The sequence below is a fragment of the Camelus dromedarius genome, chromosome 2 (genome assembly GCF_036321535.1).
Source record: "Camelus dromedarius isolate mCamDro1 chromosome 2, mCamDro1.pat, whole genome shotgun sequence".
In the NCBI taxonomy this organism is placed as follows: domain Eukaryota; kingdom Metazoa; phylum Chordata; class Mammalia; order Artiodactyla; family Camelidae; genus Camelus; species Camelus dromedarius.
Window position 1 is genome coordinate 52,700,677 of NC_087437.1, and position 19,577 is coordinate 52,720,253.

General features: G+C 40.7%; 1 protein-coding gene across 2 annotated transcripts in view; it reads right to left on the reverse strand.

Annotated features, from left to right (window-relative positions):
* IGF2BP2 (insulin like growth factor 2 mRNA binding protein 2) overlaps positions 1-17,192 on the reverse strand; it is a 146,727-nt gene extending 129,535 nt beyond the window's left edge. For both annotated transcript variants that reach the window (XM_031452753.2, XM_010976161.3), the window contains exons 1-2: positions 16,921-17,192; positions 15,299-15,359 (exon numbers count right to left, since the gene is read on the reverse strand). In XM_031452753.2, the coding sequence (XP_031308613.1) occupies positions 15,299-15,359; positions 16,921-17,098 (239 nt within the window). In that variant the 5' untranslated portion in view covers positions 17,099-17,192. The remainder of the gene's footprint in view (positions 1-15,298; positions 15,360-16,920) is intronic.
* Positions 17,193-19,577: the final 2,385 nt, after the last annotated feature.

The following is a 19,577-nucleotide window of genomic DNA, read 5'->3' on the forward strand; positions in this document are numbered from 1 at the left end:
TAGGTCATTACAAGATATTGAATATTGTTCTCCATGTTATACAGTAAATCCTCAAAGTAACTTTTCACTTCATATTAACTATCATATTATCTGGACCTTTAAAGGAAAAGGTTGAATGTGTTATTGGAAGTATATGTGAGTAAAGTAAGCACTGAGATTCACTAAAAATTTAAAGGCATGACTATTAAAATAGTATATCTGGCTTAAGTCAAAGAAATTTAGGACACTCTATAGGCAAAGTTGATAGGTTTGCATGAGTTTAGGGAAATGTTCACACATCAACACTGACATGGATTTATCTAGCTTTAACAACAATACAAAAAAACTAGAAAATTTCTTCAAGACATAAATGTACAATAAAGGTAGGTACCAAAGATCTGAGGGCCTGATGTTTTGTATTTTTAGTGGAGAAGAGAACTGGCTTGTCTGATATCAAAGTGACCACTGCATTTGGCCCGAGATTTACTCCGATTTGGTATAGAAAATAGCATATTTCTTAGAAAACCAGTGATTTTAAAGAAGGGTAAATATATTTTCCTCTTGTAGACCATGGCTAACCGCAGTATGGCACAATTTTGGAGAAATCAGACCTCACCCAGTTACAAAAATAGCAAAAAGGACTCTTGCTGCTGGCAGGAAAGTGACATCTTTATTGATACTACAGAAACAGTGTTTTAAACTTTTCAATTAGTCATTAAAAAATCAGCTCTTTTAGATAAGGTTGAAAGGGAAAAATTAAGTTGTGTTTTATAAAAGGGAAGTAACTGAAACCATTCTTCAGAGGAAAGAAAAGAAAGTGGCAAAAAAGAAAAAGAAAAAACAAAACAAAACAAAAAATTAACTCAGGTTACATACTAACTATGTAACCCTGTCTCACTCAGTACTTTGAACAATCTGGGCCTCAGTTCTCTAATCTATGAAATAAGGATAGTAGTATCTGCCTTCTTCACCTACAAGGTACTGTTAAAAATTAAATAAGGATTGTAAAAGGATTCAGCAAACTATAACTGTTATTACTGTTGTTTTAAAAAGAATTCTAGTTTAACTCCAAAAGGGCTAATTATAAGTATTATTATAAGGGGATTATTCTCTTCCATATAAGCCCCACATCAACCAAGTCTCCCTTCGATTTGCTGACTTTTCCTGGTTGATTTAATTCAACCCTAGATGGTCGCCAATGATCCCCACCTCCTGGTATTTAGTTTTTGAGTAATTCCTTCCCTTCGAGTGTGGGCTGGACTAGAGTCTGGTATCTAACAAACAAAATAAGGCAGAAGTGACAACGTGCAGCTCAGGGACCAGGCCGTAAAAGGCTGTGTGGTGTCACTATTCCTTGGATTACTCACTCGGGGAGGGCTCCTGTCACGCTGTACACAGACAGAGAAGCCCATGTTGCGAGGAACTGAGACCTTCGGCCAACAGCCAGAGAAAGACTGAGGCATGCCAACAAGCCCATGAGTGAGCCTGGTAGCAGATCTCCCAGCCCAGCTGAGTCTTCAGATGACTGCTGCCCTGGGTGGCAACTTGGCTTCAATCTCATCAAAGATGCTAAGCCAAAATAACCCAGCTAAGCTGCTGCCATATTCCTGACCCTCAGAAAACGTGTGAGATAATAAATGTTGGTTGTTTTAAACTGCTAAGTTTTGGGGTAATTTGTATGCAGCAATAGATTACTAATACAGAGCATTTGACAGCATTCTGCTCCGCAATTAACATTTAATTGAAGATCAGTCATTCCTTTGGTTATGAATTATCCATTGGTAAATCCTGTCATTTTTGTACTTGTCTGTTTTTCTCACAATAACTTTCAAGGCCACCTACTTAAATTGATCTTATTTGATTTACTGTATAAAAACACACCTTAAGTTTAATTCTTGTATCCACCTACTGTCTTAAAATAAAAGGATAGCTGTTTTTGTTTGTTTCAAACATGTTTTTCTTCTGTGATTACCAGCAGATTTTTAACACAATTTGGGTTACACAGAGAGAAATATCTACAGGGGAAATTGGATTTTCATGTAATCATACTGAACCTAATAGTACTAAGATTAATCTATCTTTATTTTTTTTTTTAAAGACTAATTTGTAAAACCTACTCTGGTTCCACCAAATCTAAATCTTTGCTTTCCAATACTCATTTTGCAGCCCTATGCAACTGCTCTTTGCAGGTCATCTCATGTTTTAAAGAGACTTCTTACCTAAAATTCCCATGGTTTCATTCGACTCAAGCCAAAGATTAAGTGAAAAGTTTGAAAAACTCATTCAAAAAAAGCAAAATCTTTGAACTGCTATTTCCCCCTGCCCTGTTTGAAAATGAAGAACAAAAGAGAAAGGGAGAATGAAATAAAAATAAATTATTAATGATATCTTATTATGGCTTTAATTTTAATTAATTCATTCAAAAATATTTAATAAGCAGCTATGTCCACCATTCAAGGCATTCAAGATGCAACAACAGTGGAAATAAGAAATAAGACCCAGATCTCATGGAACTTCAAATTTTTAAAATTCAAAAGACCAGCCCAAAAAATAGTGTTGGCTATTTTTATGAAATTGATGGCCATTTAGATCCATCACCAACGAGGGGAGCCACATAAAACCCTTAATTTCCAGATCCTGTGTGCCACTCTATTATGCCTCAGCACAGATAACTTGTTAACTTACGTTCTCCAAGACAAGTGCTTTACCTCACCATTCCGGTGGATCACTAATGAGCTATTCCATTACGCATGTAAATTATAGAACAAAAAGATACATTTAAAAAATGTTAATTCCAACTGTCAGAGTAGTTTTTTGTTTTTCATTTTCAAAAAAAAAAAAGGTCCCCTTAGGCAATTGGTAGTTTTCAATTAGTTTGATCTTAATGAGTATTTACTGCCCCCAGGGCCCAGACGCAGAATCCATATGGCCTTCAATTTCCTCAACTTAAATACAAGAAAGTACAACGGTTATGAAAACATTTTTCAAACATATTCAAAAGTCTAACTTTTCACCACTGAATTTTCCTACTAAGTACTCTATGCTTTTAAGACTACTTGCCTCATGTCAGATGTTCATTTATAGGTGGAACTCAAGTTCTTATTTTTTAAAATGTTTGCTAGACATATGAAAACCATACTTTCTTAGGAAATGATTTAAATCACTATCTATAGTTGGCCTAATGTTTAACTGGAGTAGGGATAATTTAGATTGATGTGGAAACAAGTTCCTCCAACTATATAAAAATAGAGGCCTTTTTTTTCTCATGAACATGTATTAAGAAGTAGTATATAAACTTATGAGTGTCATGTATTCAGCATATGTATAGTCAACATTACCAAAGAATTTTAGATGGCTAAATATAACAGAAACAAAACAAGATCACTACATAAACATAAAACTATAGGGTACTCTATAATGGAGAAAATAATTACTCCAGAAAACTAGACTAAGGATGGTTGCTCCAACTGAGACCTAATTTTAGTTTTGAGCTTCCAAACAGCTATCATCATTAGATAAGAGACCTATTAGTTTACCCAGTTTATCAAGAGAAGGATTTTTTTCCCTCTCACTCACAGAAAGCCTGAAGGGTAAATGATACTAAATATAATCGAGAGGGTCTTCAACAATATTTTGCAGAAGATGCAGGTTTTCACGTGGCAGAGACTGCAAACTGGCAACCCATAGGCCAGTTTAACCTGCTCTCTTCTTTGACCCTCGCAGTGTCTCCAAAATTTTTTCAGTGGTTGCCAATATTTAACGTAAGAACTCTCACTTCTGGCTGGAGTTGACTAATAGCTACCCCTCCTATACTTCACAGAACTCCCCTTTCCACCACTTACATCATCTGCAGGCATCTGAGGGTGGACCCCTGTAAATATACGGTGGTCTCTTAGAATAGTTTTACTACAAAACTTGGGTGTATAATATGAACTCATCAATCTTTGAAGACCAGTCTACCGGAAGTTAGAAGCACAGGGCATAGAGCAGAGCTCATAGTGTCCCAGTCTCTCTCTCTCAGGACTATCAGGACTCCCCACAGAGTCCCTGGCCATAAGTTAAAAAATCACCCAAAAAAATAACATATAGTTTTTGAAGTAATATCCTGTTTTTGAACAAGAATCAGACAGAATGAACACTAAAGAAGTGTGTGTTAAAACAGAATGGCTCAAGTCCCTTTTGATTCATTAGGCCTCCATTCTAACCAGCTGAAAATATTTTGAAGATCGCCCTTGTGTTCATGGAACCCCAAAATATACAACAGATAAAAGTAGGGCTGTTCTGCTTGAAGAAGGGGCAGGAAGGCCATCCTGCTTGGACCTCCTAAAGCAAAAACTTGTTCTTGATGAATGAGTGGGTCCCATGGCACAAGATTTATCACTCTTCAAAGTCAATCGACTCTCATGTCTCTGCCAAGAGCTAGAGTACAATCATTGCCTAAGGAGCACCCTGGAAAGTTCCTGAAGGACAAACAATCTGTGCTGTTGATGATTATAGAAAAATCCATAGATTTAGTAGTCTGGCATACAGTTAGCAAAGCAAACATTTGCTACTAAAGCAAATGTGACAGGAGATGGAAGGCCATTTCACAGGATTCAGAAGTAGCAGAGATTAACATCTAAACTTCCCCCCCCAGAAAAAGCTTTGGGTCTGCTAGAATACCTGATCAAGGAAGGAATGCACTCAAGGCCCAGAATTATATACTATAGGACTGATATTTCCGAACTGTTTTTTAAAGTAGCAAATCCCTTTTCTAAAGTAAATTCCAGACGGAACTCTAATATATAAAACAACAACTGCAGCTGTCTTCCAACTGAAAGGTGGGTAAGAAGCCAGGATCCCCCAGGTACATATGTCCACTTCCTCTCCTCATAAATTTGGCATCTCCTCAGAACCCTAAGGCTCTCAGAAACATACTGTTAAAAGCACTGCTGTGAGGAATAAAAGATGTGACTTTGGCCTGGAAATTTTTAAGGCAGGTATTATTAACACCTTGACCATGATCATTATACATGAACTAAAGCCACAAATCATTTTCAGTATCAAAATCATTATTTTGAAATCACTATTGAAATAGACACATACAGCAAACCATTAATACAGAAATCAATGAACCAAAGTGCTAACTCTCCCCTGGCAAACCTCTTAAAGTGTATGAAGAATTACATTAGAACCAGCCACCTGTTCCCAGTCTTTTATAACTCCTTTTTAACTTATCTACTGCATTAACCTAAATCCCTGTCTTTATTTCAAATAATTGAGCCACCAGCACCATTGTCATCTCAAATCTTTTATAAAGAAAAAAATAATAAAATCTAAATTTTAAAAAATATTAAGCAACTAAAGAATTTAAAGACTATTTATCAACTAGTAGCTTGTTCTTTATTCCTTAAAAAAGGAGATTAAATCCTACATTTAAAAAAAATCTGAACTTAAAATTTAGTTTCTAAAGATTCTTGGTTTCATCATCTTTAGTGGTGATACAACCCAAGGAGTTTTAAAGAGCTTAGTTTAAAAATTCAGTGTCCATGATCTGAAGACATCACTATCAGTTTGAAGAGAAAGGGAAAAAGAGTACAGCTGGATCCAGCAGAAGGCCCAGATTATTTATGCATCCACAAATTTTTTTATGTTCTTCAATTTTTTTTAAATAGATTTTTTTTTCTTTTACAAAGAATAAATGCAATTGCACTTCAGCAAGGAAAAAAAGGTAACCTGAACTTTCAGCATGGGAAAATTCCTTCCCAGATTTTCAACCACTCACAAAAGCCTCCAGGGTTGACCCCCACAGCCACTGAGACCATGGAGGAGCGTGTCTGCAGCACGCTCTGAGTAAGTGTATGTACACCACAGATCCCATACATTCCAGCACACTGAGCAAGCGCACACACGCTTCCCAGCTCCCCCGGACACGGCCAGCGAAGGAGCAGCAGGCCTGCACACCAGGCACCTTCCAGCCCTGCCTGGCCATCCCCCCGGAAATGCAAAGGGGAAGGAGAATGCGAGAGGAAGGAAGTGGCCAGTGCAGGGCCTTGTACAAAGAAATGTAAGACCTCTTGTGGGGCAGGCCAACCACATACTCCTGGAGTTTTTAAACTTCGAAGAAAAGAACAGCTTATGTGAGACTCCCAGTCCTGCTGTCACCAAGGGAATCACTTACTGTCTCCTACCCACTATCAGTGAGTACCAGTCTTTCTTACATGCTCTGGAATTACAGAGAGAATGTACCAGCAGCATGACAAAGTTCAGTCAGTCACCTATGCTTCTATGCCTGCCTGCATCCTTTCCCGCTTCCTTACCTCCCGCCTTCCTCCATCCTTCCTTTCTCCCCTGCTTTCTTTCTTTCTTAATAATTGATGAGGTTAAACTCTATTTTTCCAGCGTTAAACTATTTCATCAACTACCTCTAACTCTCTCAAATAAAGATGCACAAACACTTTTACTCTAAAACCTTATCCACACAATGACTAAGAAAAACATCCATTTTTCAAATACGTATTGCTAAAATCACAAAGACCAGGAGGGACAAAAGTAAAAGGTCTCCACATAAAAAAAAACTATAGAGCCTGTGCTCACATGAGCTTTTTCAAAATATCCTCTATTTCATGATCTGGTTTGAGGTTAACTTGTCCAGAGACCCAGCATTCAATTAAATATTTTTTGCTTTATTTTTTGAACACAAAGAGTGAAAAAAAAAAACATAATAAAAATTTTCTCTGATAATATTCTTGACTGAGAAAAGAAATTATTTTTCCATGTCATAATAAGGTTTTTTCATAAAACTATGTTCTTATCAAAAAAGTACCCCTCTATATCTAAGAAGCAAAACTCTTGTATATCTCATTGCATTGTTAGTATAATTGTACCTTAAAGTCCTATTTACTAAAAAAAAAACAAAAAAAACTCATGAATGCATAATATGCTTAAGTAATATATTAAAAGAACATACAAATCTTTCTACTCCCTGTTTTTTCACTGACTTTTTCATGTGTCAAAGGGCTTAAAATTTTCTAAAGTTAGGAAGATGAACCACTTTATGGAAGGTAATTTTCAAGAATCCCGTTTTCCTTCTCCAAACCATAGACACTTTTTTTTTATATATGATAAAAATGAAAGTATGCCATACCTTGTGCAACATTCTAGGTTATAAACAAAAAAGCGTGAGGGATTTTTTTCATGATTTAAAAAAAATACCTGCACCAAAGTCATGAATACAGACAACCGCTCCCCTTGCATCCACATTGCATATGTATACGTTTTTACACTTAACTTCCAACTACAATGATTTTTTAAAAATCTTTTTATCTTTATATAATCAATAATGCCTCTACTATAAGATTACTTCAAGAAAGTTTCTTCAAATTATGAATAACACTTTTAGTTGTTTTTCAATTATACTAACCTAAAAATTTATTAAACTTTAGTCCTTTATCTGCCTTAGCATATCTGTAAATTTTATCTGTAATTCTGAGTTAGGAAAAATACAAAGTTACTCTGTAACCCATGTACACGTTATCACAACTTCCTACTTTATTGCTATATTCAAATTAGATAGACAGCAAGCGTAAGAAGGCTACTGCTTCTTTGAAGCAGGTTTGGTCAGGTGGAAGGAGGAGTTGCTTTGGAGCCTGAACCAAGCTTTACAGCCCTATCTGTAAAAGGGATGAAAGTCAGAACTCTCCTGGCTGTCGTGAGGATACAAGAAGATACGGAGAAGGCCTAGTCCAGTGCCCAACACATCAACTACTTAGTAGGTATCAGCTACCTTTCTTCCTTTTCCCCACCTTCTGAGTCAGAATTCTGCGGAACATGCAAAACCCCACTCCAGACTCTTATACTAAGTTAAAGAAATGAAATGCCTGGAGAGTTGGAAATAATCTTCTTTCACCTATTTTTTTCTTGATAATTCTTTCCTCCCTCCCACCACCACCACCACCACCACCATAAACATGAGAGTACACAAAAGTTAAAGGAAACAAGAGGATAAATGCAGGAAAAGTTTACAAGTAAGGGGAAACGGACTGTTCTTCACACACTTAGTTATTTAGTATATGCTTTTCAGTGACTATATCTTTAACGAAGAACTCTGAGAACTTTATGGATGCTATCCTATTAATGCTTATTTTACCCCACAGGAGAGGCCAAAGGTCACATTCTGTACAGAAAGTGAAGGGAAGAGAGACACCAAATCTGGGGAAAGACTTGGCAGCTACCAGGAAAACACTTAAACCAAAACACAGTCCTGCCCTGCAGCAATGGGTTGGCTGAGATCTGGGAAAAACCCACCCAAGTGATTCCTTGAGCTCAACTTTCATTTACCACAAGGCCCACAGTCCTGATCAGGGCTACCTGTGAAATCTGTGTGGCTCAGCTGTTGAAACATCTTTTTTGGTAGTGTTCTATTTTATAGCACAAGGAATGCAACCATTGAAAAAAGCAATGTAACAACAACAACAACTCCAACCTGCTTAGTTAGGCGTGACCCTACTTCTGTCTGTGGGCAAGCATGGTGATGGGAGAAGGTGATGCTGCTGGTGATTTTTAAATGACCTGTTTTTAATCTTCCTAAAAATGGTAACAAAGTATAGATCATTTGGATTGGTGTAAGAATAAGATGGTTGCAAAGGATCATTCACAAACAAATATACTTCTACAGCTTTCCACCACTCCTGAATGGCAACTTTTGATCCTTATAACAATTTCAGTTGACTTCTTTAACTAAACAAAGTAAATGCAGGTGAAGCACACTCATGTTGGACTGAGAATCAGAAGACCTGGGTTCTAACTCCAGCTTTACAATTTAATAGCCACTGACCTTAGGCAAACTATTAAATTTCTTTGAGACTGAGTTTTCTGATCTTAAAAAAAGGAATAATATTAATTGTCCCATCTTCTGCACATAATTATTATTTAGAATAAATGAAATAATGTGTCCAGGAGGTTGGGACATCATCAGTACAATACGAACATAAGATTCAGGCACTTAAAAATACACATATGTAGTATTATTTACATATCAACACATGAAATCATGAAACTACCTTTCTGATCACATTTAAAACAAAAATTAAAAATCCAAGCTTCCCCCATGGCAAATTCTCACATGTTGGTGCACATTAATTTTACGGTAATTAGAAAAACTGAAAATATCATTCTCATTGTAACGGTCCCACACAAATTTTCCTGGTCATTAGGTACAACATTTTCCTATGATACAGATAAAAATAAGAAAGTCTAAAACATGCATCAGAACTCTTAATTTTCATTGACTGAGCTTACTAAAGTATCTATTTTATGAAATATTCTTGATAATAAACAGAATGGGAGAATTCTAACTAAAGGGTCACATTTTAAGAAATAAAATGTAGAACAGATAAATAATCAGGAAATCTAAAAATAAACAAAACAAAAAGTATCTCTAAAATGTAAGGTAATTATTTAGTGAGAACTAGAGGCTTGGGGAGGAAACATACGTCTATTAAATGATGGACATCAAGTTGCCTTCTGGACTTGACTGCCTGCTATTAATGCAAAAGTATCCATTTTCTCTGGTCCACTTATTCTACACCTCAATATGTCACCAAACTCTAAACCAAATTAAAGAAACAGTAATTATATTCCTCCTCCTCTTTGGAAGGCAAAGTAACAAAATCTGAATTTTTCTGTAAAAGAAAATAATTTTTCTTCACTATTTTATGGAAAGGCTAAAGTACATGATCAAAACAGGAAAAGAAAAACCTTAAAAATAATGCTCTGAGCACTCTGCAATTTTGCAGCCCAAAATAGAACCCATACCGTCCATGCCACCAAATGAAAATTACAAGTTTGTAAGCATGAAGTCAAATTATAAAGTAAAAGATTTTTTTAAATATTTTAATGACGATAAATGAAAAGAAAGACTGTTATCTTTACTGGTAGGTGTTTGTTGATTACTTGCTATTATATTTTCTTCAATGATAGTCTTTTGAATGACTATCCAACTAATTTGAACTTGAATTTGTATGTAAAAAGGAGTAATAACTTTGACTAATAAGTTATTTGAGTATGTTTTGTTAAACATAACTGTCCCATTCTTCAAATTAAGAAGTTAATCATAACTTTTGAGAAATGTGTGCTTTTGACTAAAAGTTTTAGAAAACTGGTTTAAAAAACTGGTTTAGACAAGCCCCACTTTTTTAAGACCTCTTTTTTAAGACCTAAAAGAACAATGAAGACATTTTGGTGGTATTTAAAAAGAGTTTTTATAAATATATTTTTGTAATTTATAATTCAACTTTTTTAACAGCCTCCAAAGAAACCAGTTCAATACTATGCTGCTTCTAATGAAACTGATTCTCTGAGTACTTCTGTTATGCAAAATAATAACTGCCTTCCACAGTATAGAATTTCTAAATGAAAATGCATATTCAAATCTTAAATTTTCTATAGAAAATCAAAGCCTTCACAGAATCACTTGCTAACTTTATTAGTGAGAGGGGACATCCAAGCAGAAGTGAAGGAGGGTAAATTTTGCATTAGATGGTCCTTCCAGCAGCATGCTCACTGGAGAAGCGACTACAGGTACCTGTGCCCTGGCTTCCACAAGATTAACCACCTGCAAGAGTTATGCATCACTCAGGCAAGTATCATTTCACTCGATTCCCTTCACTCTAAGGTTCAAACATCCAGTGATTTTCATTTGCCCTGTCAGGACTGAAATCCAGAACAACTGTTGCTCAGTTAAAGATTTCCTCCTCTTCCCTCTTGATACCATCTGTCTAAAAGTACTGTCTGCCACAAAATAGACACACACACACACACACACACCCCTCCCCTATGTGTACACACTCCACTGAATCAGAGATGATACATTTAGCTCAGATAATGTCCTCTAACAATTCTGACCAATCACTCATCTACTTTTGAGGATTTTATTAGCAGACTTGGAAGAATGATTCAACAGTAGCGAGCAAATATTTTAAAAGTTGAAAGTATCAAATATTTATAAATAGTTCTTATAGAAATATGATTTTCACAGCTTTCTTGACTTTTAATAAATCTGTCCAAATTACTATCCTTTTATGTACATTTCAATGTCATTTACATACCCCCAAATGAAAAATTGGAGGAATCTCCATAAAATAAAAATATTTACTCAAAATAATAGTGAAATGTTGATTTTGATATGCAATTAGTTCTGAATCTTCCAATGTCCTTTAAAATTTTTTCTTCTTGAGGAAAATATTGCACTTTAGATCATTACATATAAAAGGTGTTGTACAAATATTACTAATCTTCTTTCATCTTCTCTATATGAATGATAGTCTCAGGTTAACATAATAGAAAACAAAACTATGAGACCATCTCTTACTGGTTATCTTATACCCAGCCATAATAACAAAGAAACATAATTAAAAAAAAAAAAAAAAAACCACAATTCGGCAAATGTATTACATATCACCAAATCACCTTTTAGAATTAATGTTTAGATGTTTAGCCATTTAATACTTTTATAAATCACTATAATTTAAAATTGATATTTATTTGGCAAATTGGAAAAAATCAAGCAGTATATATCTATTTTGCTTTATAGATTTCAATGGTTTTTCAAAATTTAACTAAATAATGTAAAAGCATCAAATAATCTGCCTTTTAAAATGCAAACTAGAATTTAAATCTGAATTATCAAGTAATTTTTTTCTTTATTGCTTCTATTTTAATTTTAATACTTAGCTCTTAAAGGTCACAAAAACGTGTAATTTTCTATGGCATTACCTAGAACCATATGAAAAAACTATTAGCCTTTTTTAAAATGGGAAACTAAATGTCTAACTAAAAGCCAAATGAAAAGTAACCTTAGAGTTTGAGAGAGAGATATGTATATATAAATATACATACTATATCCACACATGGAATCCATCTAATTAAATCCAGACATTAATTTCTAATTCAACAAATTCTTGAAACAGGAGACTACCATACGATTTTAACCTAATAAAGTCTTTTCTGTTGCTACAAAATTAAAAATTGATGCACTAAAAGTCTTTGTTGCAGGGAGGACTTGAGGTTGGGTGGTTGTTGGGTTTTTGTTTTTGTTTTGTTTTGTTTTGTTTTGGTATTTAATTCAACTATACACAATGTAGTACATACAAGCAAAATACAATTGAGATACTGTTTTCTTTAACATTCCTATAGGAGACCAAATTCATTTGCATTGGAGAGAAGACAATTACTGATTTTTAACTCATGAAAGACAAATTCATAGCTTTTTCCTACACTACCTCATAGTATTCTCACCATCTCAGTGAAAGCATGTCTAGCACCACTTAGTTACTTCCTAGAAGTGGGCAGAAATTGCATTTTTCAAAGTTTTGTTTCTCACAGAATCATTCAACTTTGGTTATAAAAGCACATTCAGGTTAGTATATGTCTCAACTCAAAACAATTTATACAATATGTGTATGTGTGTAGACACATATATAATTTTTTTTTAACCAAACTCTCATCAACATCAAAAATGGAATTTCGATCGAGGAAGTTTCCACAACTCTTACAGCCCTTTTTAGTTTTTTCTTCTTTAAGAAATCTTTGATTCATATATACTAGCAAGAAATATGAATAGAGAAAAAAGATCTGAAGATTTTTATTTAACAGAGCCTGAAACCAACTTAGAAAGTAAGAAAAAATAGATGGTTTGTACATGGTTTACATTACAATAATTTACATTTAATAAGAATGAAGCACATGTGGCAAAAGAAAAAAGTTTTCTACTTCTGGTCTGTCTACTATAACAGCACATATAAAATGATGCTAGAATGATATTTAACAAAAGATCCAATTGGTAAGCAAATGGCATGCCAGTATTTTCATAACTTAAGATAAAAACATCTCCTCCCAAGTACCATTAGCTTAAAAAAATCTATTTGGAATGTAGATATTAAAACTGATTCTTGAGAACAGAAAGAAGTCAGAACAATATAAAGAAAATGAGCACTAATTGTGGAATGGTTTTTTAAGTAAGCAAGCAATGAGGATGAACTGTTTTCTTCACATTTTCACTTCAACTAACAAAAAAACCACACATAAAACTGACTTAACGCTGACAAATGTACTTCTAACTTGTTAATTTTCATGGAAGTGCAACAAAAGAACACCAAAATAGTCACCATGTAACATAAAAGCTTTGGTTTCAAATGTCACAGTACCCTGCTTTTTGAGAGTCCCCACCGTGGTAGAGCCCTGTACATGAGAACATACAGCTGCCTCCTCCCAGGAGTCTGAGCTCAGTACACAATACCAGTCATTAGCTATCTCTCCCTTAGCCTGCAGTACCAGTAACTAATTTCTGCATTTTAAACTAATAAAGGAAAGGAAAAAAAGATTAAAACCATCCAATCAGAAATGATGCAACCCTCTACAGCAGCAGCTTATGCATACATTTGGTATGTCAGACGTCTTCAGTGTAGTGAATCATGCACAGCGCATTTTAATCTACCTCCTAGGTATTTCATATCGCCCACAATGTTCAAAGAAATCATGTACTAATAGGGCTGTATAGGTTCTAGATTGCTTCTATTTAATTAATGCTAAAAATTTAGGACAAGTTTTCAATTCTGAGCTCTTATATAAACATAACAAAATTATTTAAATGACATTCCAGCTAAAAGCAAATAACCTCTACATTTTGAAAGAAAAAAGTTTAAAAGTAGTTTATTTGTGAGAAGTTTCAGATGTTAATAACTTTAGATAAACTAGTATTTCACTTACATTGCAATATTAAATAACATACTTAGCAACATGAAATGAGACACCAACTAACCAAAGTTAAAATTCTACTGATTTTTACTAATTATAATCCAAAAAGAACTCAAAACAGCTACATAGCCAACCGAATTAGATATTTATAGAAACACAGCCCATCAAATATTTTGAGTGGTTCTTCAGAACCCTGTTCAATATATTCATCAAATATTCAAGTGTTATAAGGTAATAATTTTAACCTACAATAAATACTTAATATATCAGAAAGATTCAACTTAGATTTCTCAAGCCAAAAAAAATTTTTTATAATATAAAATTTAAAATACTTAATTGAAAAACCAATCAGTTACACTTTACATCTTTTCCTAGAGAGAACTAGCTTAGTATTACACATGAAACTGCAAATCATTACTTTTACCTCTTTTTTTAAAGGTATTAAGTAGTTTTCTGATATGCCACAGAATCATTGGCAAACAAAAGATATTCTGTTGCTTAGTTAAAACATATCTGGAAATGTGCATACATTTTTAAAAACCCCTTTAACAAAACATCTATGTATTTATGAAATTAGGATAGTTTGTTTTAAAATCTATTCAATCCTGGCAAAAATCAAGCAAATGGTTACATTACTGAGTATCACAAATTGTAAAGGTGGTAAGTCAAGCTCCTTCACTTAGTCTCCAATTCAGCTACTTAATGACTAATGGTGAAGAAATGTATGTGAATGGGATATAAACTAAATTACGACACATAGGAGAAAAAAAATCTAGAATGAGTAATAAAGGGCCCAAATTTAAAGTCCACAATAAACTTTAAACAAAGATGTTCTCCCTCATTCTCTCCTCATAGACATTCTCATGTAAGCAAATCACTGTGGAGAAATCCAACCTCCACAAAACTTTTTACTCCTTCATTAACAACAGTGCACTTAAACATAATTATAGATTTCACAGTGATATTTGTTTAGCCTCAAACATATCTTAAAAGCAACAACAACAACACAACGCTCAGAAGCAATATTCAGTAGTCTCAGTGACTAAAAAAAGTCTGGCTTTTAACTGCCATCCAATCCAAACAACCTACTTGTTTAAAGTGCTATGCAAAATATCGACCCCTTACTGAATTATTTTATTATTCAACATTAACCCATCTAAAAAAGAAAACTAATTAATCGCGAAGTTTAGTTAAGCAATTTAGCTGACACAGTAAATATTTACTCTTAACATCTCACAGGAAGTCTTGACAAGCATTTGTTGCCATTGTGCTGGGGGTAGGGGTGGGGGTAGGGGTGTGGGGGAGGCAAGTTTTCATAAACAAGTTAAACGGTCCCAGCGAATTTAACACAGCTAGTGATCGCCACCCCCAACCCCCAATAAGGCACCAGATATTTTCCAAGTACAGTAAACACCTTATATAATGAAAGTAAAAAATGTAACTTTCTAAACTATTTCATCTCCACTAACAAAACAAACAAAAGCCTTTTTTTAAAAAACTATAAAAGCACATTTTTAAAAACTGAGTGTATTTTTGTATTTATACGTAAGCCCAATCACAAAATAACTAAGCAAAATATATTTACCTGAGCTTTTTAGAGACTGAGTAATCAACTTCCATGATTTTCCCATGCAATTCCACTTTACCTTTAAAACAGAAATTAAAGCACTCAGAACCTTCCCGAGATCAAACGGGCGGGGGTCTAGGAGGGGCACGCACAGAACTCCACGCTCCGACTCCGCCTTCGGGCGCCCTCAAGGGGTCTCCTACCCGGTTCAAGCTGGGCAAACTTGGTTCCCAGTGGGAAGAAAGGTGGGCGCCCCGTGTCCTGGGACGAGGTGTTAAGGGTGCGAGCCCCGATCCCGACCCCAGGTATGGCTGTGGGTGGCATTACCGGAAAAACAAATTTAATAAAGAGCGGCGCCAATTTGAAAGGATGAGCTCATTTGAAACTCAAGCTGCAGGGCTGGCGCGGCCCCCCTCTTCTCTCAGCCCCCACCTCTCCATTCCGCTAACCCGGGCCCCAAAGGCTCCACTGTGCTCCCCTCCTTGCCCTCTCCTCCGGGTTGCCCCGAAGAAACGCGCCGAAGCCCCCCGGGGTCCGTTTCTGCGAGAGCCCGGTCCCTGCCGGCTTCTGGTCACCTTGGCCTCTCCGCCGCCCCGCCCCCACCCCGCGCGCCAGTGGGGAAGGGGCTGTGGCCCGTCGGAGGTTCTGGGGGCGCCGGCTCGTGGCCTGGGGGCGAGCGCGACTCCGAGCGGTGCGTGTGCGAGAGGGAGAGTTGGTGAGTGCGCGCGCGCGCGAGTGTGTGTGTGTCGCTCTCCGTCTCCCGTCTGGGCTCCAGCGCTCTCGCGGGCCCCCCGGTCGCCTCTTTCTCGGTTCTCAGCCCGGGCCCCCACCGAGTTGAGACAGGGTACCTCGTAAAAAGGTGCTTCTGGCCGAGCGGGAGGCGGGGGCACAGGCGGCGGAAAGCCCCCAGCTCCGAGTTCCTCTCAATAAAATCGGACAAAAAATTCAGAGAAAAATAGGAGCGCTTGAGAGACGAGCGAGAGGAGACTGAGGTTCGGGAGAGGACCGAGAGAGATGTGCCGTCGTGCAGGGGCTGGGGTTAGGGGAGCCCTGAAATCTCGGAAAGGATCATCGGGGTGACACCGAGGGGGTGCGAAAAGTGGGGGACCCCGGGGCGAGCTGGGGAGGGGGCTCGAAAAAAGAGTGCGGTTCAAGGGACGCCACAGGGCGAGAGGTCCTGGGCACGAGGCACGGGAAGGGGTAAGGTCCGGTCAAGGGAGGAGAAGCAGGATTGGGGGGGTCCCCTGACAAAGGGGGTGACAAGAAGGTCAGAGAAGAAGGGGTGACGGGGGCTCTCTAAGGATGGGGGTGGGGGAACTCTGGAGAGCAGCTCAGAGACCAGAGGAACGAATGGTGCCCCCAGAAAGACAGCGAGCCTCGGGGACCCTCGGAGCCGCACGGGGGTCGCCCCAGGGCTGCGGCTCGGAGGGCAAGGGGTGAGTCCGGAGCTGGGGGGGAGGGGAGCGGGCCGTCCCAGAAGCGGGCCGGCGGTGAGAGTTGAAGGTCTGGTGCGTGGAAGTGAGCGTGCGGGCGCCGGAGCCCCCGCCGGGCGCCGCCCGCAGGGCTCGGCCTCCCTCCGGGCGCCGTCCCGGCCTGAGCTGGGCGAGGCGAGGGGGAGGGGGACAGCGCCGACTGCTCACCCGAGAGGGTCTCGATGGCGCGGATGGCCCAGTTCTGGTCGGGGTAGTCCACGAAGGCGTAGCCGGACTTGAGCAGGACCTGTCCCGCCAGGGGCAGCTTCCTGTCCCCGAAGAGCTGCCGGAGGTCGTCGGCGGTGACGGCAGGACTCAGGTTCCCGATGTAAAGCTTGTTCATCATCCGTCTCTTCCCCGAGAGCCCGCGGCTCCCCCGGCCCGGTACCCGGCGCTCCTCGCCTCCTCCGCTGCCCTCTTCTCCCCTCCTCCTCCTCCGCCCCCCCTCCCCGCCCTCCGCCCGCCCGCCACCCACCCCCACCCTCAGCCTGGCTCCCCCCACCGCAGCCGGCCCGGCCCGCCCGGGGGCAGAGGCGGAGGCGGGGACTCGGCGCGGCTGCCTCCTCGGGGCAGAGTCCCGGGCCGGGCGGCGGCGCGCGGACAAAGCGCTCTCTCTGCCTCCCTCTCTCTCCCTCTCAAGGCGGTGGCGGGAGGAGGAGCAGCGGCGGGCGGCGGCAGCGCACCCCGCGTGTGTCTGTGTGAGAGTTTGTACGGGCGTGTGCGCAGCTGAGAGTGAGCGAGCGAGCGCCCCCTCCCCGCCCCGCGCTCCTGCGCCCCTCGCCTCGCGCCCCCCACGCTCCGAGCGCTCCGTGCGGCTACCCAGGCTTCTGCCCCGCGCCGGGCGGGCGGAAGCGGGTTGCGGCCCCGGGCTGGGGCTCCCGAGCTCCAGAACCCCGGGCAGTCGCGGCGCAGAGGCCGGGCGAGCGGCCGGGCGGGGAAGGCGCGCCCCAGGCGCGGGTGGGAGTGCGCGAGGGGGAGCGGCTGGCAGCCGCAGGCGTGGGAGGGCGAGGGGCTGTGGGAGAGCGTGGAAAGGGGTGTGCGCAAGGTGGACCGGATGTGAGGGCGCGGCTGCCGGTGCCGGCGGGAAGGTGTGTCTCGGAGGTGAGAAGCGAGGGCAAGCTGGGAGACCACAACTTTGGCGGCGAGTTGGCCGAGTCCGGCGTCCTGCGCGGTCCCGGGCGCAGCGCACGCTCCGAGACCCGCTCCCCGCCCCGCTCTCCGGGGCAACCGGTCGGCGCGTGTGGTCGAGGGAGCGCGGACGGGAGTCGGGACGCTTGGGGCCGGTGACTGGCCGGGCCCTACCGGACCGTGTACCCCGGGGAAGTTGCTCCGGCCCTGGGCCTCAGTTTCCCGGCCCGTCAGAGGAGACGGAAGGCCAGAGAGGAGCCACGTCCCCTCCGCCCGCACCCTGTGCGCCCGGAACCCCACGACCGGCGGTAGCCTGACGTTGGCAGCTGCTCTCTATTCTGGGAAGTGCCGAGGGCTTCCCGAGCGGCCGCTGCGAAGCCAGGTGGCGGGTGGGGAGGCGAGCGGAGGGGGGCAGGGGCTGCGGCTGTGACGATCGACGCTTGCTGCTAGGCTGCGAGGCCGGGTTCAGTCCCCGAGCCGGGGTGGTGGGAGGCGAGGGTGGCTGGAAGCAGAGGCGCTCAGGCGGTGTAGGAGTTCCCCGAGCACTGGGAAGGGCCCGGAGAGGAAAGAGGTCCTTCCAAGCGGAGGAAACAACGTGACCGACGGAAGAGGCAGGGTTGGGATGAGAACAGCCCCAGCCGAGGGGCTAGGGAAGGAGCCAGACAGGCTGAAGGCCGGTAGCGAGTTCCGGGGACCGTCTGGAAGTCTGGTGGTTAGAGCCTTGTCCTAGCCAGGAAATGAAATTCTATAGGAAAGAAAAAAATTGGCAGGATTCAGAGACGAAGGGGCAGAAGAAGGTTCCAAGGTCTGGATTTCTGGGGGGCCTTAGGAGAGGTGATGGTTTGATCGGAGAAATGTGGATTTTTTTTTTTTCTTGAGGGTGTTGCAGGTCTCTTCGTAAAGCAGCCACAAATGTAGGGATGGCATAGGTTCTGGTCTCCTGACTGGGTAATGAAGCACTGTCTTTTCCAAGCTCTCCTGTTGACAAAGTGGGCAGAGGGAGCGCGGCTTCTTAAAAAAAATACACGTTCCTAGGCCCCTTCCTTTGAAGACTGACTCTGTGAGCCTGGATTTTGCATTTTCCCTAAGTACTCCCAGGTGATTCTTGTCTGGGAAACACTGGCCAGTGGAAGGTGTTTCGGCCTAGAATTCAGACCTTCCTCCTCTGCCCCCAGCTGTGTGGTCTGGAATGTTCCAGCATCTCTGAGCCTAAGTTTCTTCACCTATAAAAAGAGGTTAAGGCAACCAACTCTTGCAGGACTATTGTGAAGGCTACACGGATAACTGAGTAGAGTGTGGAGGCACAGTGGACACACACTCCATGCTTGTTTCTTTCCCCCCAGAAACTCGAGCTTTAAAATACTTGCGGGGAAGGAGATCTCCCTAAATAATTAGTTGTCCAGAGGAGAAAATGTACTCATTCTCACCTACATATTTGCAGTAATTTGGATTCTGGCTTTCACCTCAAATATTTACATATTCCCTCTTTTTAGAAGAGGAATTGGATTTTACTACTGCTGGAGTTGGGAATGTACTTTGCCATTATTCCCCAAGCTAACAGATGATTTAGGGGTGGATGCTTCCCTACTAAAATGTAGTGAAGAATCACAAATGAAAACTACTGTGTGTGTGTGTAAACCTCAGCAGACTAGGAATTAATGATCTTCAGATTATTTACACAAATACCCCTAATTGGT